The sequence below is a fragment of the Aedes albopictus genome, chromosome 3, assembly GCF_035046485.1.
Source record: "Aedes albopictus strain Foshan chromosome 3, AalbF5, whole genome shotgun sequence".
NCBI lineage: Eukaryota > Metazoa > Arthropoda > Insecta > Diptera > Culicidae > Aedes > Aedes albopictus.
In genome coordinates this window covers 178,156,733-178,181,324 of record NC_085138.1, presented here as the reverse complement: position 1 = coordinate 178,181,324, position 24,592 = coordinate 178,156,733, and the positions used below count along the sequence as shown (strand labels likewise).

Below are 24,592 nucleotides of genomic sequence, written 5' to 3'. Positions count from 1 at the left end.
CCCCACTCGCATAACAGTCCCATCTTTGCTGGGTTTCCTTTTCATATGGGACATTTATGCGAGTGGGGGCAGTATTCCTCCAGGAATTATTTCATGGTCGGCGTTAAGTCAGAGAGGACCATACCTAATTTCTATAAAAACGACTTTAAAGTTTGTAACTATATAAGTTTTGAGTTTTTCAACAAATGTTCTTGAATTTTTGCCATAATTCTTAATAATTATTCATCAAAGCATCGCTCTGTATTAATCGCGAAAAAACGTAAAAAAAATCTTGAAACCGAGAAATCGCTAAGTAATTGATTGTACTTAGTCCACTCTGACTGAACGATTTTTGGAAATTCTACAACCAACTACAGTTCACACTCAAATTTGTACATATTTGATTAAAAAAAATACATAAGTAGGACAACAGTTAATAGGATTGATATATAATGTGGGCAGGAAGTTTGAAATTTGATATTTCTGTTGATACACTGTTGATTGCCGTTTTCAATTTTTATGTTCAGTCAGAGTGGACCAAGTACAACAGTTCAATATAACATAAAAGGTAGTCAATTAATGAGCTATTTATGAATTCTTAACTCGAACATTTAATAGCTAACAACTTTTGAACGTATTTTCATAGTTCGGTACGTTTTTGAAATATTGTAGTTACACAGTTCATAATAATTTATTCAGAGGACTGGCGTTTTTCAAAAATTCGTTCAGACAGAGTGAACCAAGTGCACAATTTTCAAATAACCGGTAAATTCAATTTCTTCATGAAACGGGTATTGGTATATTTCAATATGATGCCCAACAGCTACTAAACAAACATATTTTAATTTGGAAAGGGTTACGAAGAATAAGGTAATTTCAATTTTTCTTAGAGACACATGGTCCACTCTGTTTGCACGCGAATTGCCACAATTTGCTTCAACACGATGATCTGTAAAATACGATATTGACCATAATAAAATGGATTTTCACGTGCTTTCTTGATTAACCCTAAAAGGGATACCTTCATGGCCTCAGTTTCGTCACCTCGCTGAGTGTGTTCAATCAAAGACGAGCTCTGAAAGGCGCCTGGGATTCAATGGACCCCAGGTATCCCTTTTAGGGTTAATAATCATCAGAAAATGCGTTAGAGAGTCATACGATTTGGAAACGTATTATATTTTGATGATAAACTATTTTGATTTGGAGTTTGGAGTTTGGAGTTTGAAGGCTATGTTCCAGTAGGGATGTAATGTCAATAATAAGTAGAAGATGTAATGTTTGTTCCGTGAAGAGCTGTCATCAACAGTGACACCGAAAATTGTTATAAAACTTTGAAATTGGCCGTATAACCTATAACTGGATAGCAAGCTTGGTTCCAGGAGGTGTGTAATATCATACAGAAAATTTTATAAATCACTCTAATTATTTAAATAGTGAAAAGTTGGAACCAAAAAAAAAGTTACGTTATATCGAGGTAAAAGTTACGTTATATCGAGTTACGTTATATCGAGGTTACGTTATATCGAGGTTACGTTATATCGAGGTATGACTGTATTGGATTTTAACCAGTACACATTTTTTTCAATTCTCATGACATCAAGCATTTGGTCCACTCTGACTGCACACTATTATCGATTTTCGCAGTTCAATCAAAAGAAAATTGTCTCTCGTTAATTGTAACATTAAGAAAATCTGGTGAATGTTCAATTAGTAGCTATAGTACCGTCGTGCGGGGCTACTTTTGAAACACGGGGCTACTTTGGACACTTTTGAATATGGATTTTTTTTTAATTTGAAATATGGTTCAAATCTGTTTGATGTCTTTGGGACTATTATGACGCAATATTTTCCCCTTCATTTGGTTGAAATTGTTTTTCAAACAAACCCTTTATTGCTTGTCAGGAGGCGAAAAAACATCGAATGAATCATAAAAATATACATAACGTATCAGAACATTTGCTCTGTAAGCATTGTTTCTACAGTTCATAAATTTCAGAGGGTTGCTCAATTCGTGCAAAAAGTATCGACGTAGCATATACAATCGAATATTTGTATCGATACACATTATAAATGACCGTTTAACCTAAATAAAGGATTGATGGCCCCCAGACAGCCTTTAAGTCTATATTAAAATATCGCGCTGCTCATAATACCAAAGGTAGCACAGAACCACCTAAAAACGCATATATTTATTGAAATCATGTATGATATAGTATACAACAGTACTGGTACAAAGAAGTATTTTAAATAAACCCGGAATTTTAACTGCAGCTTTGTTTTAATTATAAATGTCCAAAGTAGCCCCCCTTTGGTTCTATATGAGATGCCTCCGATTGGTGTATGGGCAACTTTTTTGTTTATTGATGGATTTAGTTCAAATTTTGCATGCATCCTACATACATACACACAATTATTATGTGTAAAAATTGTGTAAATACATTCACTACTCTGGGAGTTATAATGTCATAAAGTTGAAAAACCATTACAAAGTGTATAAAGAAGTCCCGCACGACGGTAATTCTTAATCAAATGCCTTTATAATCTAATTTTTGTCAATTTTGTTACTTGGTCCCCTCTGACTTAACGCCGATCATGTATTCCTTTATCTATGGATTTCACAAACGTACTTCATGAGATTACAAATACTGGATGAAATTTTCAAGGATTCCTTTAAGGAATTTCTAAAGTTATTCCAAATAGAGAAATTCCAAGATTTTTTTTGGAAATTTCCTGAACAAAATTCACTGAAGCAATTTCTTAAATAATCTTTAGAGGAGTTCTTGGAAATTACCTGGAGGAAACCCTTGAGAAACTTTTTGAGGAATTCATGGATTTTTTTTTTTGGATTTCTAAGCATCTGCCGAACGACTGCAGCATATGATATTTTAGAAGTTTTTTGGCACCGGAATAATCGCAATTAATATTGGTCTATACACTTGCTGGTCGATTAATTGCATAAAGTTCAATATTGAAGCAATTTCTTTGGGGCGCCATATACTAGTGCGCTCCAAAGAAATTTCTTCAATATTGAACATTATGCACCTTATTTGGATGATTTGTCCTAATTAAGACGATATTTTTTAGTTATTAAGAAAAATAACGCTAGACGCTGGAATTTGGGAAAGTTTGGTAGGTACCTACCCAACTTACATTTTTGCTGTATAAAAGTATAAGCGAGCTTTCTTCCAACAGCGTTTGCTCCACAAGCTGTTATCAGCTACTTTTGTTAGCAGGGTAATCAGCATTAATTTTGCCATGACAGCACTTATCTATAATTAGTTTTAGAAATCTCCAGAACATGCATGGGATTTTGTGAATTCCTACTATGAGAAATCTTTATGGATTTCCTGGAGAACGTCTGCAAGGAATCTCTCAAAAATTTACAGTTAAGTTCTTGTGGGCGATAGTTTTTATTGAAAGAGTTTTAATCTTGAGATTAAAAGAGAAAAGAGTTTTAATCTTGAATGAATTATGTATTGTTCCAACGCAAGTTGTGCATTATTTGCCGGCCTATAATACGCTTTTATCAGTTCGCACTGATGATTCGTTTCTCGAAAGTTTGCGCATTTCGGTCGCGTACGGTACAAGTGCTTCCTTATCAATTTGCTGTTTGAAAACGCACGTGCACATGCAACAGGTACCACGTGTATAAACAATTCCACGTGCTTTTGGGCTCTCTGTTGTGTAAACAATCGCATGCGCACTTTTGCTTCATGGGAGCGAAAAATCTTCGTTTCTCGGCGGTATCGATTTTTCAAGTTGCTCAAATTCATCAGCATCTTGCAAGATTTTTCCCATTGCAGCTTCACTGTTTTTTGGGAGTGGAGCTCTGCTTCTGAAATATAAGTTTAAACTGTGAAAAGTTAATAATTTTCTACGAGAACGCAGTCAATGGTCCGTAAAAATGGGAAGTTTTATCAAGTTTGTTAGTTTTGAGCTTTGTCTGCTGAGTTTGATCGCGTTGAGTTACGCCCAAGGTGAGTGTCCCTGCAGCATCCTTAGGAATAGTGAATAAAACATTCAAATTACAGCATCCATTGTTCATATCGAGGCCAATCCTGATGCAAAACGACTGTACGATGATCTGTTGAGTAACTATAATCGTCTTATACGGCCTGTTGTGAACAACACCGAAACCTTGACAGTTTGGCTAGGGCTCAAGTTGTCCCAACTGATAGAGGTTAGCCTTCGTAACCAAGTGATGACGACTAATCTGTGGGTGAAGCAAAAGTGGTTCGATTATAAACTCAAGTGGGATCCTGAGGAATACGGAGGAGTTGAAATGCTTTACGTTCCATCCGAACAAATTTGGTTGCCTGATATAGTTCTTTATAACAACTGGGATGGAAACTATGAGGTAACGTTAATGACCAAGGCAACCCTGAAGTATACTGGAGAAGTATTTTGGGAGCCTCCTGCAATTTATAAGTCATCCTGTGAAATGAACGTGGAATATTTTCCCTATGATGAACAAACTTGCCTAATGAAATTTGGTTCGTGGACTTACAATGGCGCCCAAGTTGAATTAAGACACTTGGATCAGGTATGTAAAAATGATTTGAACTTTTCCAGTTCATATGTTATAATGAATTTCTTCTCTATCCATAGGTCCCGGGTAGCAATCTAGTACAAATAGGAATCGACCTGAGCGAGTTCTATTTGTCAGTGGAATGGGATATCTTGGAAGTACCAGCTAGCAGAAACGAGGAATATTATCCTTGTTGTCCGGAGCCTTTTTCGGGTGGGTAGCTCAATGTAGCTCAATTTGTTGTTGTCCAATATACTCATTAATTTTATTTTTATTTCTCAGATATAACGTTCAAACTAACTATGAGGCGAAAAACTCTTTTCTATACTGTTAACCTGATAATTCCTTGTGTTGGAATTACATTTTTGACTGTTTTAGTTTTCTATTTGCCGAGTGATTCGGGTGAAAAGGTAAATGTTTCCACATGCTTCAAATATTGCTTTTAACTTTATACTGATTACTTTTTTTAAGGTGACACTGTGTATCTCCATTCTCGTGTCGTTGACTGTGTTTTTCTTGCTTCTCGCTGAAATCATTCCACCGACATCATTGGCCGTACCTTTACTAGGCAAATACCTATTATTCACTATGATATTGGTTTCTCTCTCTGTATGGACTACGGTGTGTGTATTAAACGTCTGGTACAGGTATGTAAAAATGACCTTTTAAATGTTTAAAATCATTTTCATCTTTTTTACATTTTTGCCTTCTCTGTTGCGTCTCTTTATTTTAACTTCGAGGAAATGGTCACCTCGTAGCATATGATTATGTTCCTATTTACAGCGTGTTTCGAGCAAACTCGCCTAGATCAAATTTTAACGTAACTGCACCGTATTTTAGTTGTTAGATTTTCTCTAATACGTTGCAGTACAAAATCTTTACACCCAAAACGTTTCATTGGATTGGATACCAAAGATGAGTTGACACCGAAACTTTCTGTTGCAAAAGTGCACTAAAACGCATGGGGACGCATGGTTGCTGATGGATGTGTCCACCGCATTGTTCGGTTATCTAATTAGTTTAGGCGCTGACCTTGCGCTGCCCTAAACTACGGAGATTAGTTTTTGGCCATCTCAGTTCCATATCTCTGGTAAACTTAAAAAAAAAATCGAAATTTGTATGGACCGTAAACTTTGGCCAGAACAAACCCACCTCTAAGAGTCCTCGTTTTTTCTGGACAGACCCTTTGCACTCCCTCCAGACAAAGTTTGTTTAGTTTTTTTTTACGACAGAAACAGATAAAAAGTCATACAATTATGTTGCTTTTAATAGCTATGTGTACGATTTTCAGGAGTACATCAACCCACAAAATGTCACCAATAGTGAAACGTCTGTTCTTGGAAATCATGCCGAAAATAATGATGATGCGACGAGCCAAATACACCTTGCCAGACTATGATGATTCAACACCGAGTAATGGATACACCAATGAAATAGAGATGAGGTGAGCATCACATATTAACCCTTGTAAAATGTTGGGATTACTGATTTGGTAGCTATAAATTTTCGAAAAAAAATCATTATTTATTACCGTAAAACGGGGTAACTTTGATAATGCTTTCAAAGTGCGACAGGCATTGTATAGTATACAGTGAGGACCCGATTTTGTCAGCCCCTGATTTTGTCTACCCCCGATTGTGTCAGATTTTTTTAAGTAGAAAAATTAATTCAGCATTTCAATTTAAAATCAATATTAATATTATTCAATATTAAAGATAACAACTTTAGGCGTCATAGAAAAATTACACAATGAACAAAGCTCGTGTAACTTTTGAAAACGGCCAATTTTTTTCGCAAATTAACACATTTATGCCATTTCAACACCCAACCCTATGTTTTAAACCAATATACCGCATTTAGTTCACCACTGGACTGCGCACTGAGTCTTCATAAGTGCGAAAACGTAAATAAAACTGCGCGATTGCATCAAATCAAATTGATGTCTTCGGCGCACTATTTCTTCGATGTATGCTGAATAAGTGCTCTGAAGACACCAAGTTGATTGGATGCAATCGCGCACTTCTATTTGCGTTTTCGCACTCGTGAAAACTAGTGCTATATTGTTTTAAATTGCTAAAAGCTTCTTGCTCTCTCTCTCTCTCTTTTTGACGTAACGTTCCAACTAAGACATAGCCTGCTCATCAGCTTAGTACTTTCATCATTTTTCACTGAGATCCCCCACAGCCAATGTTTATTTTGCATATGTATATCGTGTAGTCATGAAGATATTTTATACACAAGTTAGTGGAAACGTCGATTATGAAATGGGTTCTGGGCTAACTGGGAATCAAATTCGCTACCCATGGTAGTGCTGATTGCACGTGCGCTTACCACATTAACTATATGGGCTTGAAGACTATTCTTCTTAATTTCCACTGGAACAGAACGAACAATAAACGCTGCCTGTTGTTTGTTGTCAACCAATTTATTTTTTTATCTGTATTAACGAGATTTTTAGCCCTAGGCTAGTTCATCTCGGGACCCACACTTTACTTCCCTCCCGAAGGAAGAACTCACATTTTGTGAGTTTGTCGGGAGTGGGATTCGATCCCAGGTCCTCGGCTTGATAGTCAAGTGTTCTAACCATCACACCAGGTCCGCTCCAATTTACTTTTTCTTTCCGGTATCTCTGGGATTCCTCCAGGTTTACTTGTTAGGATTGCTTCAGATATTTATTGTGAGATATGTGTTGTAGATTTCCTGCTTGGAATGCTTCAAAAATTGCTGTCGGAATTCTTGCAGGAAGAAACTCTTAAGGAATTCGAGGTGGAATTTCCCCAGAAATTCTTGCTGCGATTCCTTCAAGAATGTTTGCTTGGTTCTTGTAAGTATTTTTGCTAGTGTTTTTACACAGGAAGTTTTTGAAGGAATTCTTTTGGGAATTTTATAACGATTCATTCAGATGTGTCTCCTTCAGATTTTTCCAGGCATTCCTCCTGTGATTTATCCAGAAGGTTTTCTTGAGATTCGTCCAGGAACTGCTGCTAGGATTCCTCAAAAAAAAATGCTGGTATTCCTGCATGACTTTTTCCAAAAAAATTCTACATGAACTCCTACAGCGATGTATCCAGGGGTTTCTCCAAGGATTTCTCCATTAATTCTTCCTTCAATGATAGAAATTTCTATAAGAACCCTTTTAGATATTTCCCCAAGAATTGTTCATGCACTCTTCCTATGATACCCCCCAGGGATTCCTTTAAGAACTCCTGCTGAGATTCCTCCAGAAATTCTTGCTGGTATTCTTGTAGGACTTCATCCAGTAATTTCTACAGGAACTCCCTTAGTGATGTATTCAGAGATATTTCTGCAATAAATCCTATATGGCTTACTCCGTCCATTAAACAATGAATAAATCTACGGAAGGCACAAATTTCCCAAATGGAGGAGAACGTGCCTCAGGATTTTCCAAAGGACTTTTTCAATAATTTCTTTTAGGATTCCTTCATTGATATTTTTAGGAATTTCTTAAAATTTTCTTCTATTAATGCCCATGTAGGAATTCCTCTTGAGATTTTACTATGAAACCTCTGTTAGATTTCCCAAATGGGCATCCTCTGTGGATTTCCCTATACGAAAATCTCTTGGTATTGCTTCTGGAATTCCTTTAGAAAGTGTTTTTGGAAATTCTCCTGGAATTTATGCTAGAATTTATCAACCCATTTCTGCTGTGATTTCTCCTTAAATTGCTCCAGATATTTCCCCAGTCATTTTTTCAGGAATTCCTCCATGGATTTTTCAAGGAGATTTCTATAAAGATTGCAATAGGGATTATTTCAATGATTATTCAGAAAATGCTTCAGGAATTCCTCCAGGGATGCTTCTATGGATTTCTACGGATATTGCACAGAAATTAGGTTTTTTTTCAGAAATAGCTTAAGAGATTTATCAGAAGCCGCTGTGAAGGTTTTGCAGAAACTAGTTACGGAATTCTTTCGGAAATGTGTTGAGGGTTACGTTCCATAATTCCTCGGGTTATATCTCCAGAAATTCCCCCAATCATTTTTTCAAAGATTTCTCCACTATCACGCCGAGGACCTGGGATCGAATCCCACTCCCGACAAACTCGCAAAAAAATGTGAGGTCTTCCTTCGGAAGGGAAGTAAAGCGTGGGTCCCGAGATGAACTAGCCTAGGGCTAAAAATCTCTTAATACAGATAAAAAAAAAGATTTCTCCAGAGTTTTTTTTTTGAAATTAGGCTCTGGAAATAAAAGTGAAAAGGCAGCGGAAACGAATGTATGAATGTCTTTAATTGTCAATCAGATGTCGGTGCATCTTCATTCGTTGACAGCTAAAGTTAGATGTTATGATTTAAGCTGCGCTAACCAGTGTTAACTGTCTTAAGTAGACCACAATTACTATAAACTAGGAGAAGGCTGTGTTCCAGTAGGGATGTTATGACAAGAAGGAAAAGAAATGACAGATTTTATGCAATTCAGCATCATAATTTATATTTTATATAAATCATTTTGGTATCATAATGGCCAATTTCTCCGAACTGGTTCATTATGCAACTGAAATAAGTTGCATAATGAAAAAAAAAAATGTATAATGTTCATAATGCAACTCATTTGAGCAGCATTATGAACATTATGCAACTCAAATGGGTTTCATTATGAAAAAATCATTGCATAACATTTTGTATGGAACTCGTTGCAAAACTTGATTTTTTCAGCACTCTTCGTATTTATCCAACTCGGCAAGCCTCGTTGGATAAATGTACGACTCGTGCTGAAAAAATCAACTTTTTGCAACTCGGTACATAAATAACATAAATAAATAGTTCTGCAGTAAAAAGCACTGAATGTTAACTTTATAAAACACCATTTTTTTCTGTGCCATTTACACCCATTCGATTTTTTTACCACAGAATGTTCGTTCAAACATTACGTAACGCAAAATTTGGTATTAAATATTAGACCCTATTTGCTATCCCTCCCCCGTGCAACTATTTTTGTAAGAGAAATTTTGAAATTTTGTATGAAACATAACACGTTTTGTATGAAACATGGTGTTACGTAATATTTGAACGAGTCCATAGCAGACCATCCACAACTATCTCCGTTTCTGACATGTACAGAACAATTTTTCATGAATAAAAAATGATTTTAAAAAATGTCCCGATTTTGTCAGATATCCGATTTTGTCAGCCCAAAATGCTACCAGGGGCTGACAAAATCGGGTCCTTACTGTATCTTATAACCAAGCTTGCTATTTGATGAAAACATTCGCGAAATGATGCGATTTGCTTTCGACAACGAATACGTTTTCACCCATCCTCGCTTTATTCAATCAACCTCCCATACGAGTAGCACACGAACGGACTCAACACTAATCCGCATAGTTGACTCTTCCTTTTCGCCGTTGAGCCGTTGCGTTCTAGCCAAGCATCTCTTTTCATCGCTTTCGATGCTTTTCGACAGCTTATCGCGAAGCATCGTTGGCTGGAAGCTTTATTAGTATGGTATCGGTACATGCGAATGTTGCTTCTGTGTGCATGTCGAGCGTTCATGCCGTAGCTTCGCAAACCAACCTATTCGGTATGGTTCGGCTGTTCGGGCGAGCGTGTGACGGCCCAGTCAGATGTGTGCAAAATCGTTTGTGATTTACATCATGTTCGTTTTGTCATCTCTTTGCTGCTGGTCATCGCTGATCAGTGCACAGTTCAATCGCACGCGATAAATATACAGTTGATGAGTTGTGATGAACACTAGTGAGGTGATCATTTGCATCATTGCTTATAACTATGATTCCTTCAATCAGTTAAGAAAATTGCAAACGTAGATGAAAACTATACATATGAAAGCCCATCTTAGACGTATTTTCATTAAAACCAAGTTTATATTATTTTTTTATTGGGGAAACAATAAAAAATTGTTGAGGTTTTTGTCATTTGTTATTTCTTTTCAAACAATCAGCTGTACGACTTTGTTTCCACCAGTTTTTCTTATTATCGGTAGATCCACCACAGTAGATTCCAAATCCGACCTTGAATCTCTTAACGAAGTGAGTTTTTTTTTGAACTGGGATCAATTTTGTAAATTGGGACATAAATCTCCAAACACAGATAAACGTCTTAAAGTATGCAATGCCCTTGTAATTTCGTGCACCGTAAAATCTTTGATAATTTATTTATTTATTTATTTATTTATTTGGTAAATTCATGTAACATAAGGCTTGCAGCCTTTTAAATCGCTACCATTGGTAGAAATCGATTGACAATTATGCCTCCATACAATACAAAAATCTACAATTACATATACTCCAATATATACTAGAATTATACTGTTAAAAACTGTTTCAGGCTCCTTTTAAAGTTCACTATTGAAACACATGTTTTTATATTTAGTGGCAATTGGTTCCAAAAGACAATGCCTCTTGCGAACAGAGATTGACTATAATACGAAGAACTATGCTGTGGAATTAGAAGATTTCTATTTCTATCAGATCGCATTGGAGAAATCTTGGAAAATAAATATTCAGGCCTTTTCAAATGCAAAATTTTGAATATTATTACGCATGACCTAAATCTGTAAAAATGTGAGAAATTGCAGCCAATAAGCTCATTATGCAGATGACTTACTCTCGAAAATCGGTTCAAATTATAAACATATCTAACGCATGAGTTCAATGCAAGTCTCATCTTATCTAACGAAGCAGCAGATGCATTTAAATTAATGAAATCACCGTAAATGAAGTGGGGTAGAAGCAAGGATTTAAAAAGTTGAAGTTTAATGGATGAATTAAAATGTTTGGTAGCTAAGTTTAATTTTTTCAGACACCCATAGATTTTGCCGCACTGCGAATTAATCTGATCATCCCAACTTAAATTAGATGTCATAATTATTCCTAAATTTACTACACGATTGACAAACTCAATTTTATCTCCATTCAACATCAAATCAGGAAGTGTTAAAGGGTTCCGATTTCTATTTATAAGCATTGCTTTAGTTTTAGCTGAATTAATGGGTAGTAAGTTTCGCTGAGACCAATCAAAAATTCTTTGAAGGTCGTGATTGATTCGTTCACTTAATGAAGCAAAATTATTGGGATCTAGTTCGCACAAATATATTTGAACATCGTCAGCAAAGAGATGAACAGAGCAATAGCGCAAAGTTGTAGGTAGATCGTTAATAAAAAATGAAAATAACAATGGTCCCAACACTGATCCTTGAGGAACACCGGATAAAATATGTTCAAAACGAGATAGATTACCATTGCACAAAACAGCCTGGGATCGATCAGTTAGATAGGACCGAATCAGTTTAGTTGCTTCATATGAAAATTGAAATACCTCACCTAACTTCATTAACAGTTTCCGGGTTAACAGTTGCGGGTAACTTTGATAGTGCGGCAGGCGTTGTATAGTTTATCTCATAACTATGATTCCTTCAATCAGTTAAGAAAAAGGCAAACGTAGATCAAAACTATACATATGAAAGTCCATCTTAGACGTATTTTCATGAAAACCAAGTTAATATTAAACTTTTTATGCAACAAATTAAAAATGTTGATATTTTTGTCATTTGTCAATCCCTTCAAACAATCTGTTGTACAACTTTATTCCAGTTTTTTTTTTCAATGAATGGCCTTCTATTCTCGGTAGATCTATCATGTACATTCCATTTCTGTTCTCTGAATCTCTTAGCGAAGTGTGTTTTGCATACTGAAATCAATTTTGTAAATAGTGGAGCGAATCTGGTGTGGTGGTTAGAACACAAGACTATCACGCCGAGGACCTGGGATCGAATCCCACTCCCGACATACTCACAAAATGTGGGTTCTTTCTTCGGAAGGGAAGTAAAGCGTGGGTCCCGAGATGAACTAGCCTAGGGTTAAAAATCTCGTTAATACAGACAAAAAAAAAATTGTAAATTGGAACATAAATCTCTATACATCGATAAACGCCTATAAGTATGCAATGCCCTTGTAATTTCATGTAGTTAAATCAGTTGTGTTAAACATTTGTTAATAAAACATTAAAAAAAAAATCCAAATAAAGAGAAATTACCAAGCATAGCACGTAACCATTTGATGATGTACCGTTAAACAATATATTTTCACAAAGATAGTGGTTTTTGATAGCTTAACTCACTGTGTTTTTCACTAAGTACTACACATAACTAAGATGTCAAACTGTGTTATTTTTAACGATTTCATGTGTTTTATCAGAGCACTATCAAAGTTATTCCAAAATGAAAATGTGATTTTCGCGCATATGAAAAATTCAAAGTCACCCAAAACATTTAAAATCATCGGTTTTTCCAATTGAAATTGATAACTGATACCGCAGCACTTGGTTAAAAAACATGAAGCTAGCTAAAATACTGTTATATGAAAAACTAATAAAGAAAGCTGAAAAACTATCAAAGTTATCCCATTTTACGGTAGTTGGTTCTGTTCTGTTCAAAATTTGTTTATAAATTTATAAGTCATTCAGAAACATCCCTAAAAAAAGAACTAACATATGGTGATGTATAGTTAAAACATAATTTCACAAAGATAACGATTTTTGATAGCTAAATGGAACAACCAGGGATGTTTTTGATCACCTGACAATCGTTTGACTCATTTGTCCATAACTCAGTTTAGAAGCCTAATATTGAAATGTGGTGTTCGGCAAAGTTGAGATTAGTGTTTTTCCTACAATTATCACCAAATACGCCATATTGTAACTCTTATATATACGGCGCTTGAACGCTAGTTATGTATGTATCACCTACTCATACTAAACGATCGAAAAATACGATCGTTTAGTTTGAGTAAGTGGTACTAACGCTTTAACGCGATGAATATTAGAGTTAGAATGTGGCGTCTTTGGTGATAATTGTAGGAAAAACACTAATCTACAACATTGCGAACACCACATTTCAATATAAGGTTTCTGAACTGAGTTATGGACAAATGAGTCAATCGATTGCCAGGTGATCGAAAACATCTTTGGGAACAACTATGCAGTTATCGGTCCACCACCCATCAAAATGATAAGCAAAATAAGCTGAAACTAATTTGCAGATCAATCGACAGTACTTTCAGGCCTGAGCACCCATGGTGGTCCGAATTGAAAAATCTCTATCAAATTTCTGTCGACTTCCTTTATTTCCTTGTTGAGGCTGCGCCGCCATGAGCCTCTGGGTCTGCCTCTACTGCAATGTCCTGCTGGGTTCCAATCTAACGCTTGCTTGCTGATTTCGTTTCCGCCCCTGCATATAGTGTGGCCGAGAATTTATGTCGCTATCGCCTTTTAATGGCATCGACGATGGAGCTCTACGTTGAAGGTCCAATTGTGAGGCCACCATGCACGAATTATTTATATACCGCAGGCATCTATTGATGAAGACCTGCAGCCCTTGAGTGTTCTCCACTGATACACACCAGGTTTCACTGGCGTACAGCAGCACAGATTTCACGTTCGACTTTAAAATTAGGATTTTGGTGCGTCGACTAATCTGATTGTTTTCCCATACACTTCTTACACACGCAAAAGCAGCCCTCGCCTTTATGAGCCGTGCACGTATGGTATGTCGATCTTGGTGCCACCATCGGCCGCCATTTAGCTACCAAGATATTGGAAGCTTTCAACATTCTCTACTGCTTGCCCAGCTACCGTGAAGCTGGAAGGGTTGACCGTGTTTACATCCAACGATTTGGTCTTGTTGATGTAACCCGCGGTTACAATTTTGTGCCGAATTTGTGAACACCACTGTGTTTTGGATCATTTTAATTTGTTTGTTTTAATATTTACTTTTTATTTGAAATTAGTTTTGTTAATTTAGGGAATTAAAATCGTATGTGTATTGTATCGGTGAGTCATTTGACCCCCAATCTCCCCCTCATAGCACACATCGACAGCAGCAGCAGCAGGAGAAACAATCGAGTGCGGTGTGTGGCTGTTTTGTTTTCATTCGGGAAAAAGTTACGAACCACGCAGCGCAACGGTCGCGATCGTTTGTTCACTCCGCGAAATTTAACCGGGAAAGTGCCGTTTTTTTGTGGTTTTTGCAAAGCGAGCCAGCTGGAAGGTTGTACCCAGCCTCGGAAGTGAGTGAATCCCTACTAATTAGTGCCGGCCCGTGGTTCGGGAACATTGTAAAAAGTGCTGTTGAAAGTGCAGTGAAAAGGGTGTTGGACCGCCGCCATTCGGGAAGCTAATTATCAAGGAGATTTCGCTTCCCGGCGGTACCGTCAAGTGTCCTACACACCCACCGTCCTCGCTACACGGGCTCAGTCAGTAGAGCCAGTCTCGCCCGTGTAGCTAAACGTCAAGGAGGACGAAGACAGGTAGGTGTAAAGGGGCTCACCACCTGTGGTAGTACTCCGTGGAGACTACCAGGGCTGTTCACGGCGAGTGAATTTGCCCGGCGTTTTATCGCCAATGTCGCTAGGGGGGATCCGATAAAGGAGTACGCTCTTCCCCCTAGCTAAACGCCAAGGACGGTTGCTTCGGCGACCCGAAAGTGCCCAAAAAGAAGAAGAAGGAGAAGAAGAAAGAAGAAGAAGGAAGGTGCTCCGCATAGACCGTGCGGGAGCCAACGACGACCACCACCACCACTGCAGCAAGGGCCCCAGCGAGTGACGTCGACAAGTGCAAAGAGGAAAACGGGGTAAAACGCACTTCAGGTTAGATTAAAATATAAGTATTTAAAATTGCAAAATTTATTTATTATTATATTCACATTTAATTCCATCCGAAATTCAAATATTAGTGGAGGTACCCTGCTTTAGGCCGCCCTGCCGGGTAACAGCGGGTAAGGGCTGAAAGCCTCTTCTTACATTGACGTTGATGGTAAGACCTGCCGCCGAGGAGCGACCGGCAAGATCATCGAGCTTGCTCTGCATATCAGAGCGCCGTTGAGCGAGGAGAGCAACGTCATGAGCCAGATCAAAGTCATTTAGGTTATCCATGGTATTGGGCTGCTACAGCAACCCACGATGTGGTTTACGATCAATCGCACCTACCAGGATCTTATCAATTACGATGAGGAATAGTAGCGGTAGGTAGCGGTGATAGTATTTACATCCTTGCCTCATTCCAGTAACGACCATGTAGTTCATGAGATGACCAAAATATATGAACAGTGACAAACCTGTTATATATTTTGGACACTACATATTTTGAGCGTTCAAGATAAATGCTTTTTAATTAAATAGGGTAGGTAATCAAAATTTGAACCAAATTGCAGCTTTCTGAAGCAGTGCAAATTTTAAGTGATTTTTTCTCCAACATGGAAATAATTTACTACGGCAAAATCGTATGTACATGAAAGCCACGCGTGTAAGCTTTCTGTTAAATGGTAAAAAGTGTGTATTTGCACCGAATTTCTTTGAAATATTCGATTTTTCATCAACAATGTTTTTAATCTTAATTTGAACCAATTTTAATCTTAATTTGAACTACTGGCGGCAGCAGCTCGAGCATCTCTCACAACAGCCAATTTTGTGCTGAACAGTAGAAAAAAACATTGATCTGCTAATTCCCATAACTACTTTTCATTAGGCAGTGGAATTTCAACTGAGAATGTTCTTAACTCTTCAGGAACTTGGAAACTAAATTTGGAATTTGTCATCCCCCAAGAATAAACAAAACAACCACTAGCGCAGTCTGCAGGCCAGCACTGGAAGCTCGCCTCCATTTACTAGTTCAAATTTAGATTACAAATGGTTCAACTTAAGATAACATTCTCCAAGTAAGAATTACTTAAATTTGATAATTTTATGACAAATAATGCGGAATATTATTCGGTTGGTCGATTCTACGATAAATAAACTTTCATTGAACGTGTTCACATATTGAATTACAGTATTGGTAGATGAAAATTCTTGATAACTGGAAGCCGTCATTGTGGTGCCATTTTTGAATTTCAGCATTTTATTCCTTCACACCAGGTCCGCACCACATTTATAATATTATTACAGAAACCTTGACGACCCACTAAACATCAGCCCACGACCCACCAGTGGGTCGCGACCAATACTTTCAGAAACGCTGGTATGGATGACGGCTTGAACCGGATTTTTTTCCCTCCCCTTTTGGGGAAATTAAGCCACTGCGTCCAAAAGGCTGAACTTTTGTGGCTTGTCCCGTTTTGATATTCGCATCTAGCCAGCTAATTATCATGTGTCAAGTAATCAGCTACTGCCACGACGCGTCGTCTCCCAGGGTGTCAGGCCATTCGGCCGAAGGTCATTAGGCCGAAGGCCATTCGGCCGAATGATCATTAGGCCGAATGGTCATTAGGCCGAATGGTCATTAGGCCGAATGGTCATTGGGTCTTCTTCTTACCGTTACGTCCCCACTGAGACAAAGGCTGCTTCTCAGCTTAGTGTTCTATGAACACTTCCACAGTTATTAACTGAGAGCTTCCTCTGCAAATGACCATTTTGCATGTGTGTATCGTGTGACAGGCACGAAGATACTTTATTGATGCTGAATCTACTGATATTTTACCCATGCATTTTTCCTTCTTTTAAATATAGGCTGTTCTTTCTATAATCATTGCTAAAATAGTATTTGGCGCTGAAACTGCTGATATTCAATTCATAAATTTTTCCTTGTTTAAAACATAGGCTATTCTTTCTAGTTTCATTGTTAAACTTGTTTTAGGCAAAAATTGTTGGAAAAGGTAAAAACAACGGCTAACTTTCAATTCGTCCTGATGACCATTCGGCCTAATGACCATTCGGCCTAATGACCATTCGGCCTGATGACCATTCGGCCTAATGACCTTCGGCCTAATGGCCTTCGGCCTAATGACCCAGCATCGTCTCCCAGTCAGGTGCAATGGAATTGATAAACCCCAAGACCTTCCTAGGTTTTGCAGACCAGATCTCACTGGGTTGCAAGCAACCACTATTTAGAAATCTTTGCCTGCGCGTGTATAAAGCACCACAACTGCAAAGCAGATGCTCCGAGGTTTCACGTTCCGTATTACAGAAACGACAGATATCACTCTGAATATGGCCAATATTTTTCAAGCGATACCTGCTCGGGCAGTGTCCAGTTACTAGGCCAGTGTATGTACATAGAGCTCTCTAGTTGAGCTCTAAGAGCTTTTTGGTTTTATAAGCATTTGGTGTTATAAATCGTTTTTACTGATTGCAATTTTTGACATCCATCCAATTGGATATCACCCTCTGCTCAGCCCAGCGTTTCAGGTCCATTTTAATTGTACAGTTTGATATACCACATAATGGTTCTGGGCCAGCAAACTGTAAATTGGAACCACTTTTAGCAAGCTCGTCTGCCATTTCATTTCCTTCAATGCCACAGTGACCTGGAACCCAGCATAAGTTTACTGTATTCCCTTGGCACAGCCTGCGCAGTGAAAGAATGCATTCCCAGACAAGCTTTGAAGTACATTTGTAACCGCACAATGCTTTTAGTGCAGCTTGACTATCTGGGAAAATACAAATATTTGCATATCTGTATTTTCTCTCAAGGCAGTTATTTGCGCATTTTAAAATAGCAAGAATCTCTGCTTGAAACACCGTAGGATAGTGTCCCATCGCCACTGAAATTTGTATTCCAGGGCCGTAGATTCCTGCTCCCGTTTTTATTCCAACTTTTGAGCCATCTGTAAAGAATTTGATTGACCCTTGACGAACAGTGGGACCTCCGACTTCCCAATCTGCACGAGTTGTTTCGTGCAACTTGTAAGGAACATCATGGTTCTCCACAGGTTTCATCCAGTCTTTAATCATTTTCATTACTGACCTATTTTGGAAGTATTGTGAAGTGCTCAGGTGACCTACAAGATCACCTGGCATAAACTTTTCAACTCGTTCATGTCTCAGCAATTCCTTTTCTGCTTCTAATTGCACGTACTCGTGCAAAGGTAGCAGATTGAGAATCGCATCTATAGCTTTTGATGGAGTGCTTCGCATCGCTCCTGTAACAGCAATGGACGCAAGACGTTCAATTTTCGCAAGCTTTGATTGAGTGGTAACCTCTTTTGTTTTTGGCCACCAGACAAACGAAGCATACGTCACTTTTGGGCGGATTATGGCAGTATAAATCCACATTATCATTTTTGGTTTCAAGCCCCACTTCCTGCCAATAGTTTTGGAGCATAACCAGAACGCACTTGTTGCCTTACCGACCACGGACTCAATTTGAGCATTCCAGTTCAGTTTAGCATCCAGTATCAAACCTAAGTATTTGACTCGATCACTAGGATGAATTTGTATCCCTCCAAGCCGAAAAGCTTTTAGGTTGATCTTCCTTCTCCTAGAGAAAGGGACAATTACGACTTTTGACGGGTTGATGCTAAGGCCCTCCTTAATACACCATGAATGTGTATAGTTTAGGGCCCTTTGCATTCTCTCCGAAACAGTTTCGTCATACTTTCCTCTCACTATTATGACTATATCGTCTGCAAAGCCCACACGTAAAAAAATCCGTTCTGAAAATCGTCAACATGCAGTCACGAATTCCAGAACGAGCAAGATTTTCTCTTACGAAAATACACCATGAACTAAAATCATAGATGCGTAAACTCTATTCCAGAACAGAAACGTAACGCCTCTGCCAGGTGCTGGCTCAAAAGCCAAAATCACGAGAACGTGAACTGTGTTCTAATATTGAGAAACTCAGTTCTGGAATTGGAAATTAAGTTCACGAGGACAGGAATTCTGTTCATGGCAATAAGAATTTTGTTCACGGCAGCAGTAGTATGTTCCCAGTACCGTGATTGTAGTTCACGGTCTGTAAAGATGCGCAGAACTCGGTACATAGACCACTAAAATATTATCCGACTATTAGGCAAACGATTCCGGTTTGGAATTAGCTTTTATCACTTTGCACGGTACTTACAATTGTTAAAAGAACAGATCATTTTACGAAGGTTGTAGAGTTCTCCTTCATCAAAAACAGGAACAAGTTTGATTCGAAGGGAAACGCAAACAAATGGCAAAAAACTCACTTTGGATCTGCGTCAGCATATCTTTTGCATGAAAATAAAAGCCTTTATTTCACTTGACGTCAATCTGGTACATTCTTTACTGCTAAAATTTGTTTTCAGTCACAACACAGCACGCACAATTTATCAATATATGTGTAAAATAAAACAGAAATAAAGTTTCCCGGCACTTGTGCTAGCGTTAACTACCGGGTGGGTACATATTTGTTTTCGAGCATGCGTTATCAACAATGACAGCGCGCGTGAAGTGAGTTCACGCTATTGGAAATCAAGTCACAAATATGATTATTTGAATTGTTACATTTACTAGTTCAAATTTAGATTACAAATGGTTCAACTTAAGATAACATTCTCCAAGTAAGAATTACTTAAATTTGATAATTTTATGACAAATAATGCGGAATATTATTCGGTTGGTCGATTCTACGATAAATAAACTTTCATTGAACGTGTTCACATATTGAATTACAGTATTGGTAGATGAAAATTCTTGATAACTGGAAGCCGTCATTGTGGTGCCATTTTTGAATTTCAGCATTTTATTCCTTCACACCAGGTCCGCACCACATTTATAATATTATTACAGAAACCTTGACGACCCACTAAACATCAGCCCACGACCCACCAGTGGGTCGCGACCAATACTTTCAGAAACGCTGGTATGGATGACGGCTTGAACCGGATTTTTTTCCCTCCCCTTTTGGGGAAATTAAGCCACTGCGTCCAAAAGGCTGAACTTTTGTGGCTTGTCCCGTTTTGATATTCGCATCTAGCCAGCTAATTATCATGTGTCAAGTAATCAGCTACTGCCACGACGCGTCGTCTCCCAGGGTGTCAGGCCATTCGGCCGAAGGTCATTAGGCCGAAGGCCATTCGGCCGAATGATCATTAGGCCGAATGGTCATTAGGCCGAATGGTCATTAGGCCGAATGGTCATTGGGTCTTCTTCTTACCGTTACGTCCCCACTGAGACAAAGGCTGCTTCTCAGCTTAGTGTTCTATGAACACTTCCACAGTTATTAACTGAGAGCTTCCTCTGCAAATGACCATTTTGCATGTGTGTATCGTGTGACAGGCACGAAGATACTTTATTGATGCTGAATCTACTGATATTTTACCCATGCATTTTTCCTTCTTTTAAATATAGGCTGTTCTTTCTATAATCATTGCTAAAATAGTATTTGGCGCTGAAACTGCTGATATTCAATTCATAAATTTTTCCTTGTTTAAAACATAGGCTATTCTTTCTAGTTTCATTGTTAAACTTGTTTTAGGCAAAAATTGTTGGAAAAGGTAAAAACAACGGCTAACTTTCAATTCGTCCTGATGACCATTCGGCCTAATGACCATTCGGCCTAATGACCATTCGGCCTGATGACCATTCGGCCTAATGACCTTCGGCCTAATGGCCTTCGGCCTAATGACCCAGCATCGTCTCCCAGTCAGGTGCAATGGAATTGATAAACCCCAAGACCTTCCTAGGTTTTGCAGACCAGATCTCACTGGGTTGCAAGCAACCACTATTTAGAAATCTTTGCCTGCGCGTGTATAAAGCACCACAACTGCAAAGCAGATGCTCCGAGGTTTCACGTTCCGTATTACAGAAACGACAGATATCACTCTGAATATGGCCAATATTTTTCAAGCGATACCTGCTCGGGCAGTGTCCAGTTACTAGGCCAGTGTATGTACATAGAGCTCTCTAGTTGAGCTCTAAGAGCTTTTTGGTTTTATAAGCATTTGGTGTTATAAATCGTTTTTACTGATTGCAATTTTTGACATCCATCCAATTGGATATCACCCTCTGCTCAGCCCAGCGTTTCAGGTCCATTTTAATTGTACAGTTTGATATACCACATAATGGTTCTGGGCCAGCAAACTGTAAATTGGAACCACTTTTAGCAAGCTCGTCTGCCATTTCATTTCCTTCAATGCCACAGTGACCTGGAACCCAGCATAAGTTTACTGTATTCCCTTGGCACAGCCTGCGCAGTGAAAGAATGCATTCCCAGACAAGCTTTGAAGTACATTTGTAACCGCACAATGCTTTTAGTGCAGCTTGACTATCTGGGAAAATACAAATATTTGCATATCTGTATTTTCTCTCAAGGCAGTTATTTGCGCATTTTAAAATAGCAAGAATCTCTGCTTGAAACACCGTAGGATAGTGTCCCATCGCCACTGAAATTTGTATTCCAGGGCCGTAGATTCCTGCTCCCGTTTTTATTCCAACTTTTGAGCCATCTGTAAAGAATTTGATTGACCCTTGACGAACAGTGGGACCTCCGACTTCCCAATCTGCACGAGTTGTTTCGTGCAACTTGTAAGGAACATCATGGTTCTCCACAGGTTTCATCCAGTCTTTAATCATTTTCATTACTGACCTATTTTGGAAGTATTGTGAAGTGCTCAGGTGACCTACAAGATCACCTGGCATAAACTTTTCAACTCGTTCATGTCTCAGCAATTCCTTTTCTGCTTCTAATTGCACGTACTCGTGCAAAGGTAGCAGATTGAGAATCGCATCTATAGCTTTTGATGGAGTGCTTCGCATCGCTCCTGTAACAGCAATGGACGCAAGACGTTCAATTTTCGCAAGCTTTGATTGAGTGGTAACCTCTTTTGTTTTTGGCCACCAGACAAACGAAGCATACGTCACTTTTGGGCGGATTATGGCAGTATAAATCCACATTATCATTTTTGGTTTCAAGCCCCACTTCCTGCCAATAGTTTTGGAGCATAACCAGAACGCACTTGTTGCCTTACCGACCACGGACTCAATTTGAGCATTCCAGTTCAGTTTAGCATCCAGTATCAAACCTAAGTATTTGACTCGATCACTAGGATGAATTTGTATCCCTCCAAGCCGAAAAGCTTTTAGGTTGATCTTCCTTCTCCTAGAGAAAGGGACAATTACGACTTTTGACGGGTTGATGCTAAGGCCCTCCTTAATACACCATGAATGTGTATAGTTTAGGGCCCTTTGCATTCTCTCCGAAACAGTTTCGTCATACTTTCCTCTCACTATTATGACTATATCGTCTGCAAAGCCCACACGTAAAAAAATCCGTTCTGAAAATCGTCAACATGCAGTCACGAATTCCAGAACGAGCAAGATTTTCTCTTACGAAAATACACCATGAACTAAAATCATAGATGCGTAAACTCTATTCCAGAACAGAAACGTAACGCCTCTGCCAGGTGCTGGCTCAAAAGCCAAAATCACGAGAACGTGAACTGTGTTCTAATATTGAGAAACTCAGTTCTGGAATTGGAAATTAAGTTCACGAGGACAGGAATTCTGTTCATGGCAATAAGAATTTTGTTCACGGCAGCAGTAGTATGTTCCCAGTACCGTGATTGTAGTTCACGGTCTGTAAAGATGCGCAGAACTCGGTACATAGACCACTAAAATATTATCCGACTATTAGGCAAACGATTCCGGTTTGGAATTAGCTTTTATCACTTTGCACGGTACTTACAATTGTTAAAAGAACAGATCATTTTACGAAGGTTGTAGAGTTCTCCTTCATCAAAAACAGGAACAAGTTTGATTCGAAGGGAAACGCAAACAAATGGCAAAAAACTCACTTTGGATCTGCGTCAGCATATCTTTTGCATGAAAATAAAAGCCTTTATTTCACTTGACGTCAATCTGGTACATTCTTTACTGCTAAAATTTGTTTTCAGTCACAACACAGCACGCACAATTTATCAATATATGTGTAAAATAAAACAGAAATAAAGTTTCCCGGCACTTGTGCTAGCGTTAACTACCGGGTGGGTACATATTTGTTTTCGAGCATGCGTTATCAACAATGACAGCGCGCGTGAAGTGAGTTCACGCTATTGGAAATCAAGTCACAAATATGATTATTTGAATTCTTATTTTCGCGAATCGCGTTCTCAAATTTGAACGCGTTACTAAATGAACAGTGTGGTTGGTTAGGCAATATTTTTGTTCTCATATTTTCAACAGTATATCACAAATACTGGTTTTGTCAATCACGTTTACGAGAAAAGTATCACGAATTCAAAACAGCTATTGGTTCCGTTTCTAATGATATTTAGTTCACGAATTTTGGAACGGATTTTTAAGCGTGCACAACTTCGAAACCTTTTTCCTTCAAGCTTCTTAGAAGATCGTCTACAACTAAGGACCACATTAGTGGTGAGAGGACTCCTCCTTGAGGGCAACCTTTCGTTGCCCTTACTGTTATAGAAGAACTTCCCAGCTCAGAGGTGATTTCTCTTTTTGCAAGCACAGTATAAATCCAATCTATGATACATTGGTCGAAGTTTTTGTTCTCCATGGCACGCTTCATAGATGAATAGGAGGCATTATCAAATGCTCCTTCTATGTCTAAAAAGGCGCATAGAGCTATTTCTTTTGCTGAAAACGTTTTTTCCACCTTTGTTACTAGCAAATGAAGTGCCGTAACCGTTGACTTACCAGATTGATAAGCAAACTGGAAGTCAGATAGGGGATACTCTTTTATATAAGAAGAATTGATAAAATCCTTCAAAACCTTTTCCATAGTCTTCAACAAAACTGAAGAAAGACTAATTGGCCTGTATGCTTTGGGATGCGTCTTGTCTCGCTGAACCGGATGGTTACTTGGTTACACTCGCTTCAAGATCTGACTTTTACACGATTTCTAAGCGTGCTTGCTCATGTATTGTACAGCATTATTTTATTATTATTAAATTCATTAGCTTGCTCTTGATCTTTTTGTATGGTTCACATGGTATGCAAGAAGATAAATTGCAAGATAAAGAACTGCCGGTACCGTAAAAGATAGATGGTAATAGCATAATAGCATAGCGTTGAAGCGGTCGCTATAAACAGGAGCGCGCAATCACACATCCAACATCAGACATTTGGGTCGCCAAAGTACAGACTGGTAGTATGGCAGCACATTTACCCATTTCCAGCAACCGCTCTCTTACTTCTACCCAGTCAGCCTCTCTTCTATGTGTTGTCGTATTAAGGGGTCTCTTTTATCCATCTCCACTTTAATTTTCAGTATCAGTGATTTTCCCGGAGAGTTCAAGGAGGGTGGTGACAGCTTTGATAACATTGGGATGAATCTACCGCACGGTTCAGGTAAGCGTTTAAACAGAGTTCTATTTTATTCTATACATATATCCTTAGGTCAACTGCCCCAC

General features: G+C 38.4%; 1 protein-coding gene across 1 annotated transcript in view; it reads left to right on the top strand.

Moving 5' to 3' along the window:
• Positions 1-3,449: 3,449 nt before the first annotated feature.
• The window catches only part of LOC109406576 (acetylcholine receptor subunit beta-like 2), a 45,207-nt gene continuing 24,064 nt past the window's right edge, over positions 3,450-24,592 (top strand). The window contains exons 1-7 of the mRNA XM_019679683.3: positions 3,450-3,956; positions 4,011-4,522; positions 4,588-4,720; positions 4,790-4,917; positions 4,979-5,154; positions 5,799-5,951; positions 24,451-24,530. Of these exons, the coding sequence (XP_019535228.1) occupies positions 3,884-3,956; positions 4,011-4,522; positions 4,588-4,720; positions 4,790-4,917; positions 4,979-5,154; positions 5,799-5,951; positions 24,451-24,530 (1,255 nt within the window). The 5' untranslated portion in view covers positions 3,450-3,883. The remainder of the gene's footprint in view (positions 3,957-4,010; positions 4,523-4,587; positions 4,721-4,789; positions 4,918-4,978; positions 5,155-5,798; positions 5,952-24,450; positions 24,531-24,592) is intronic.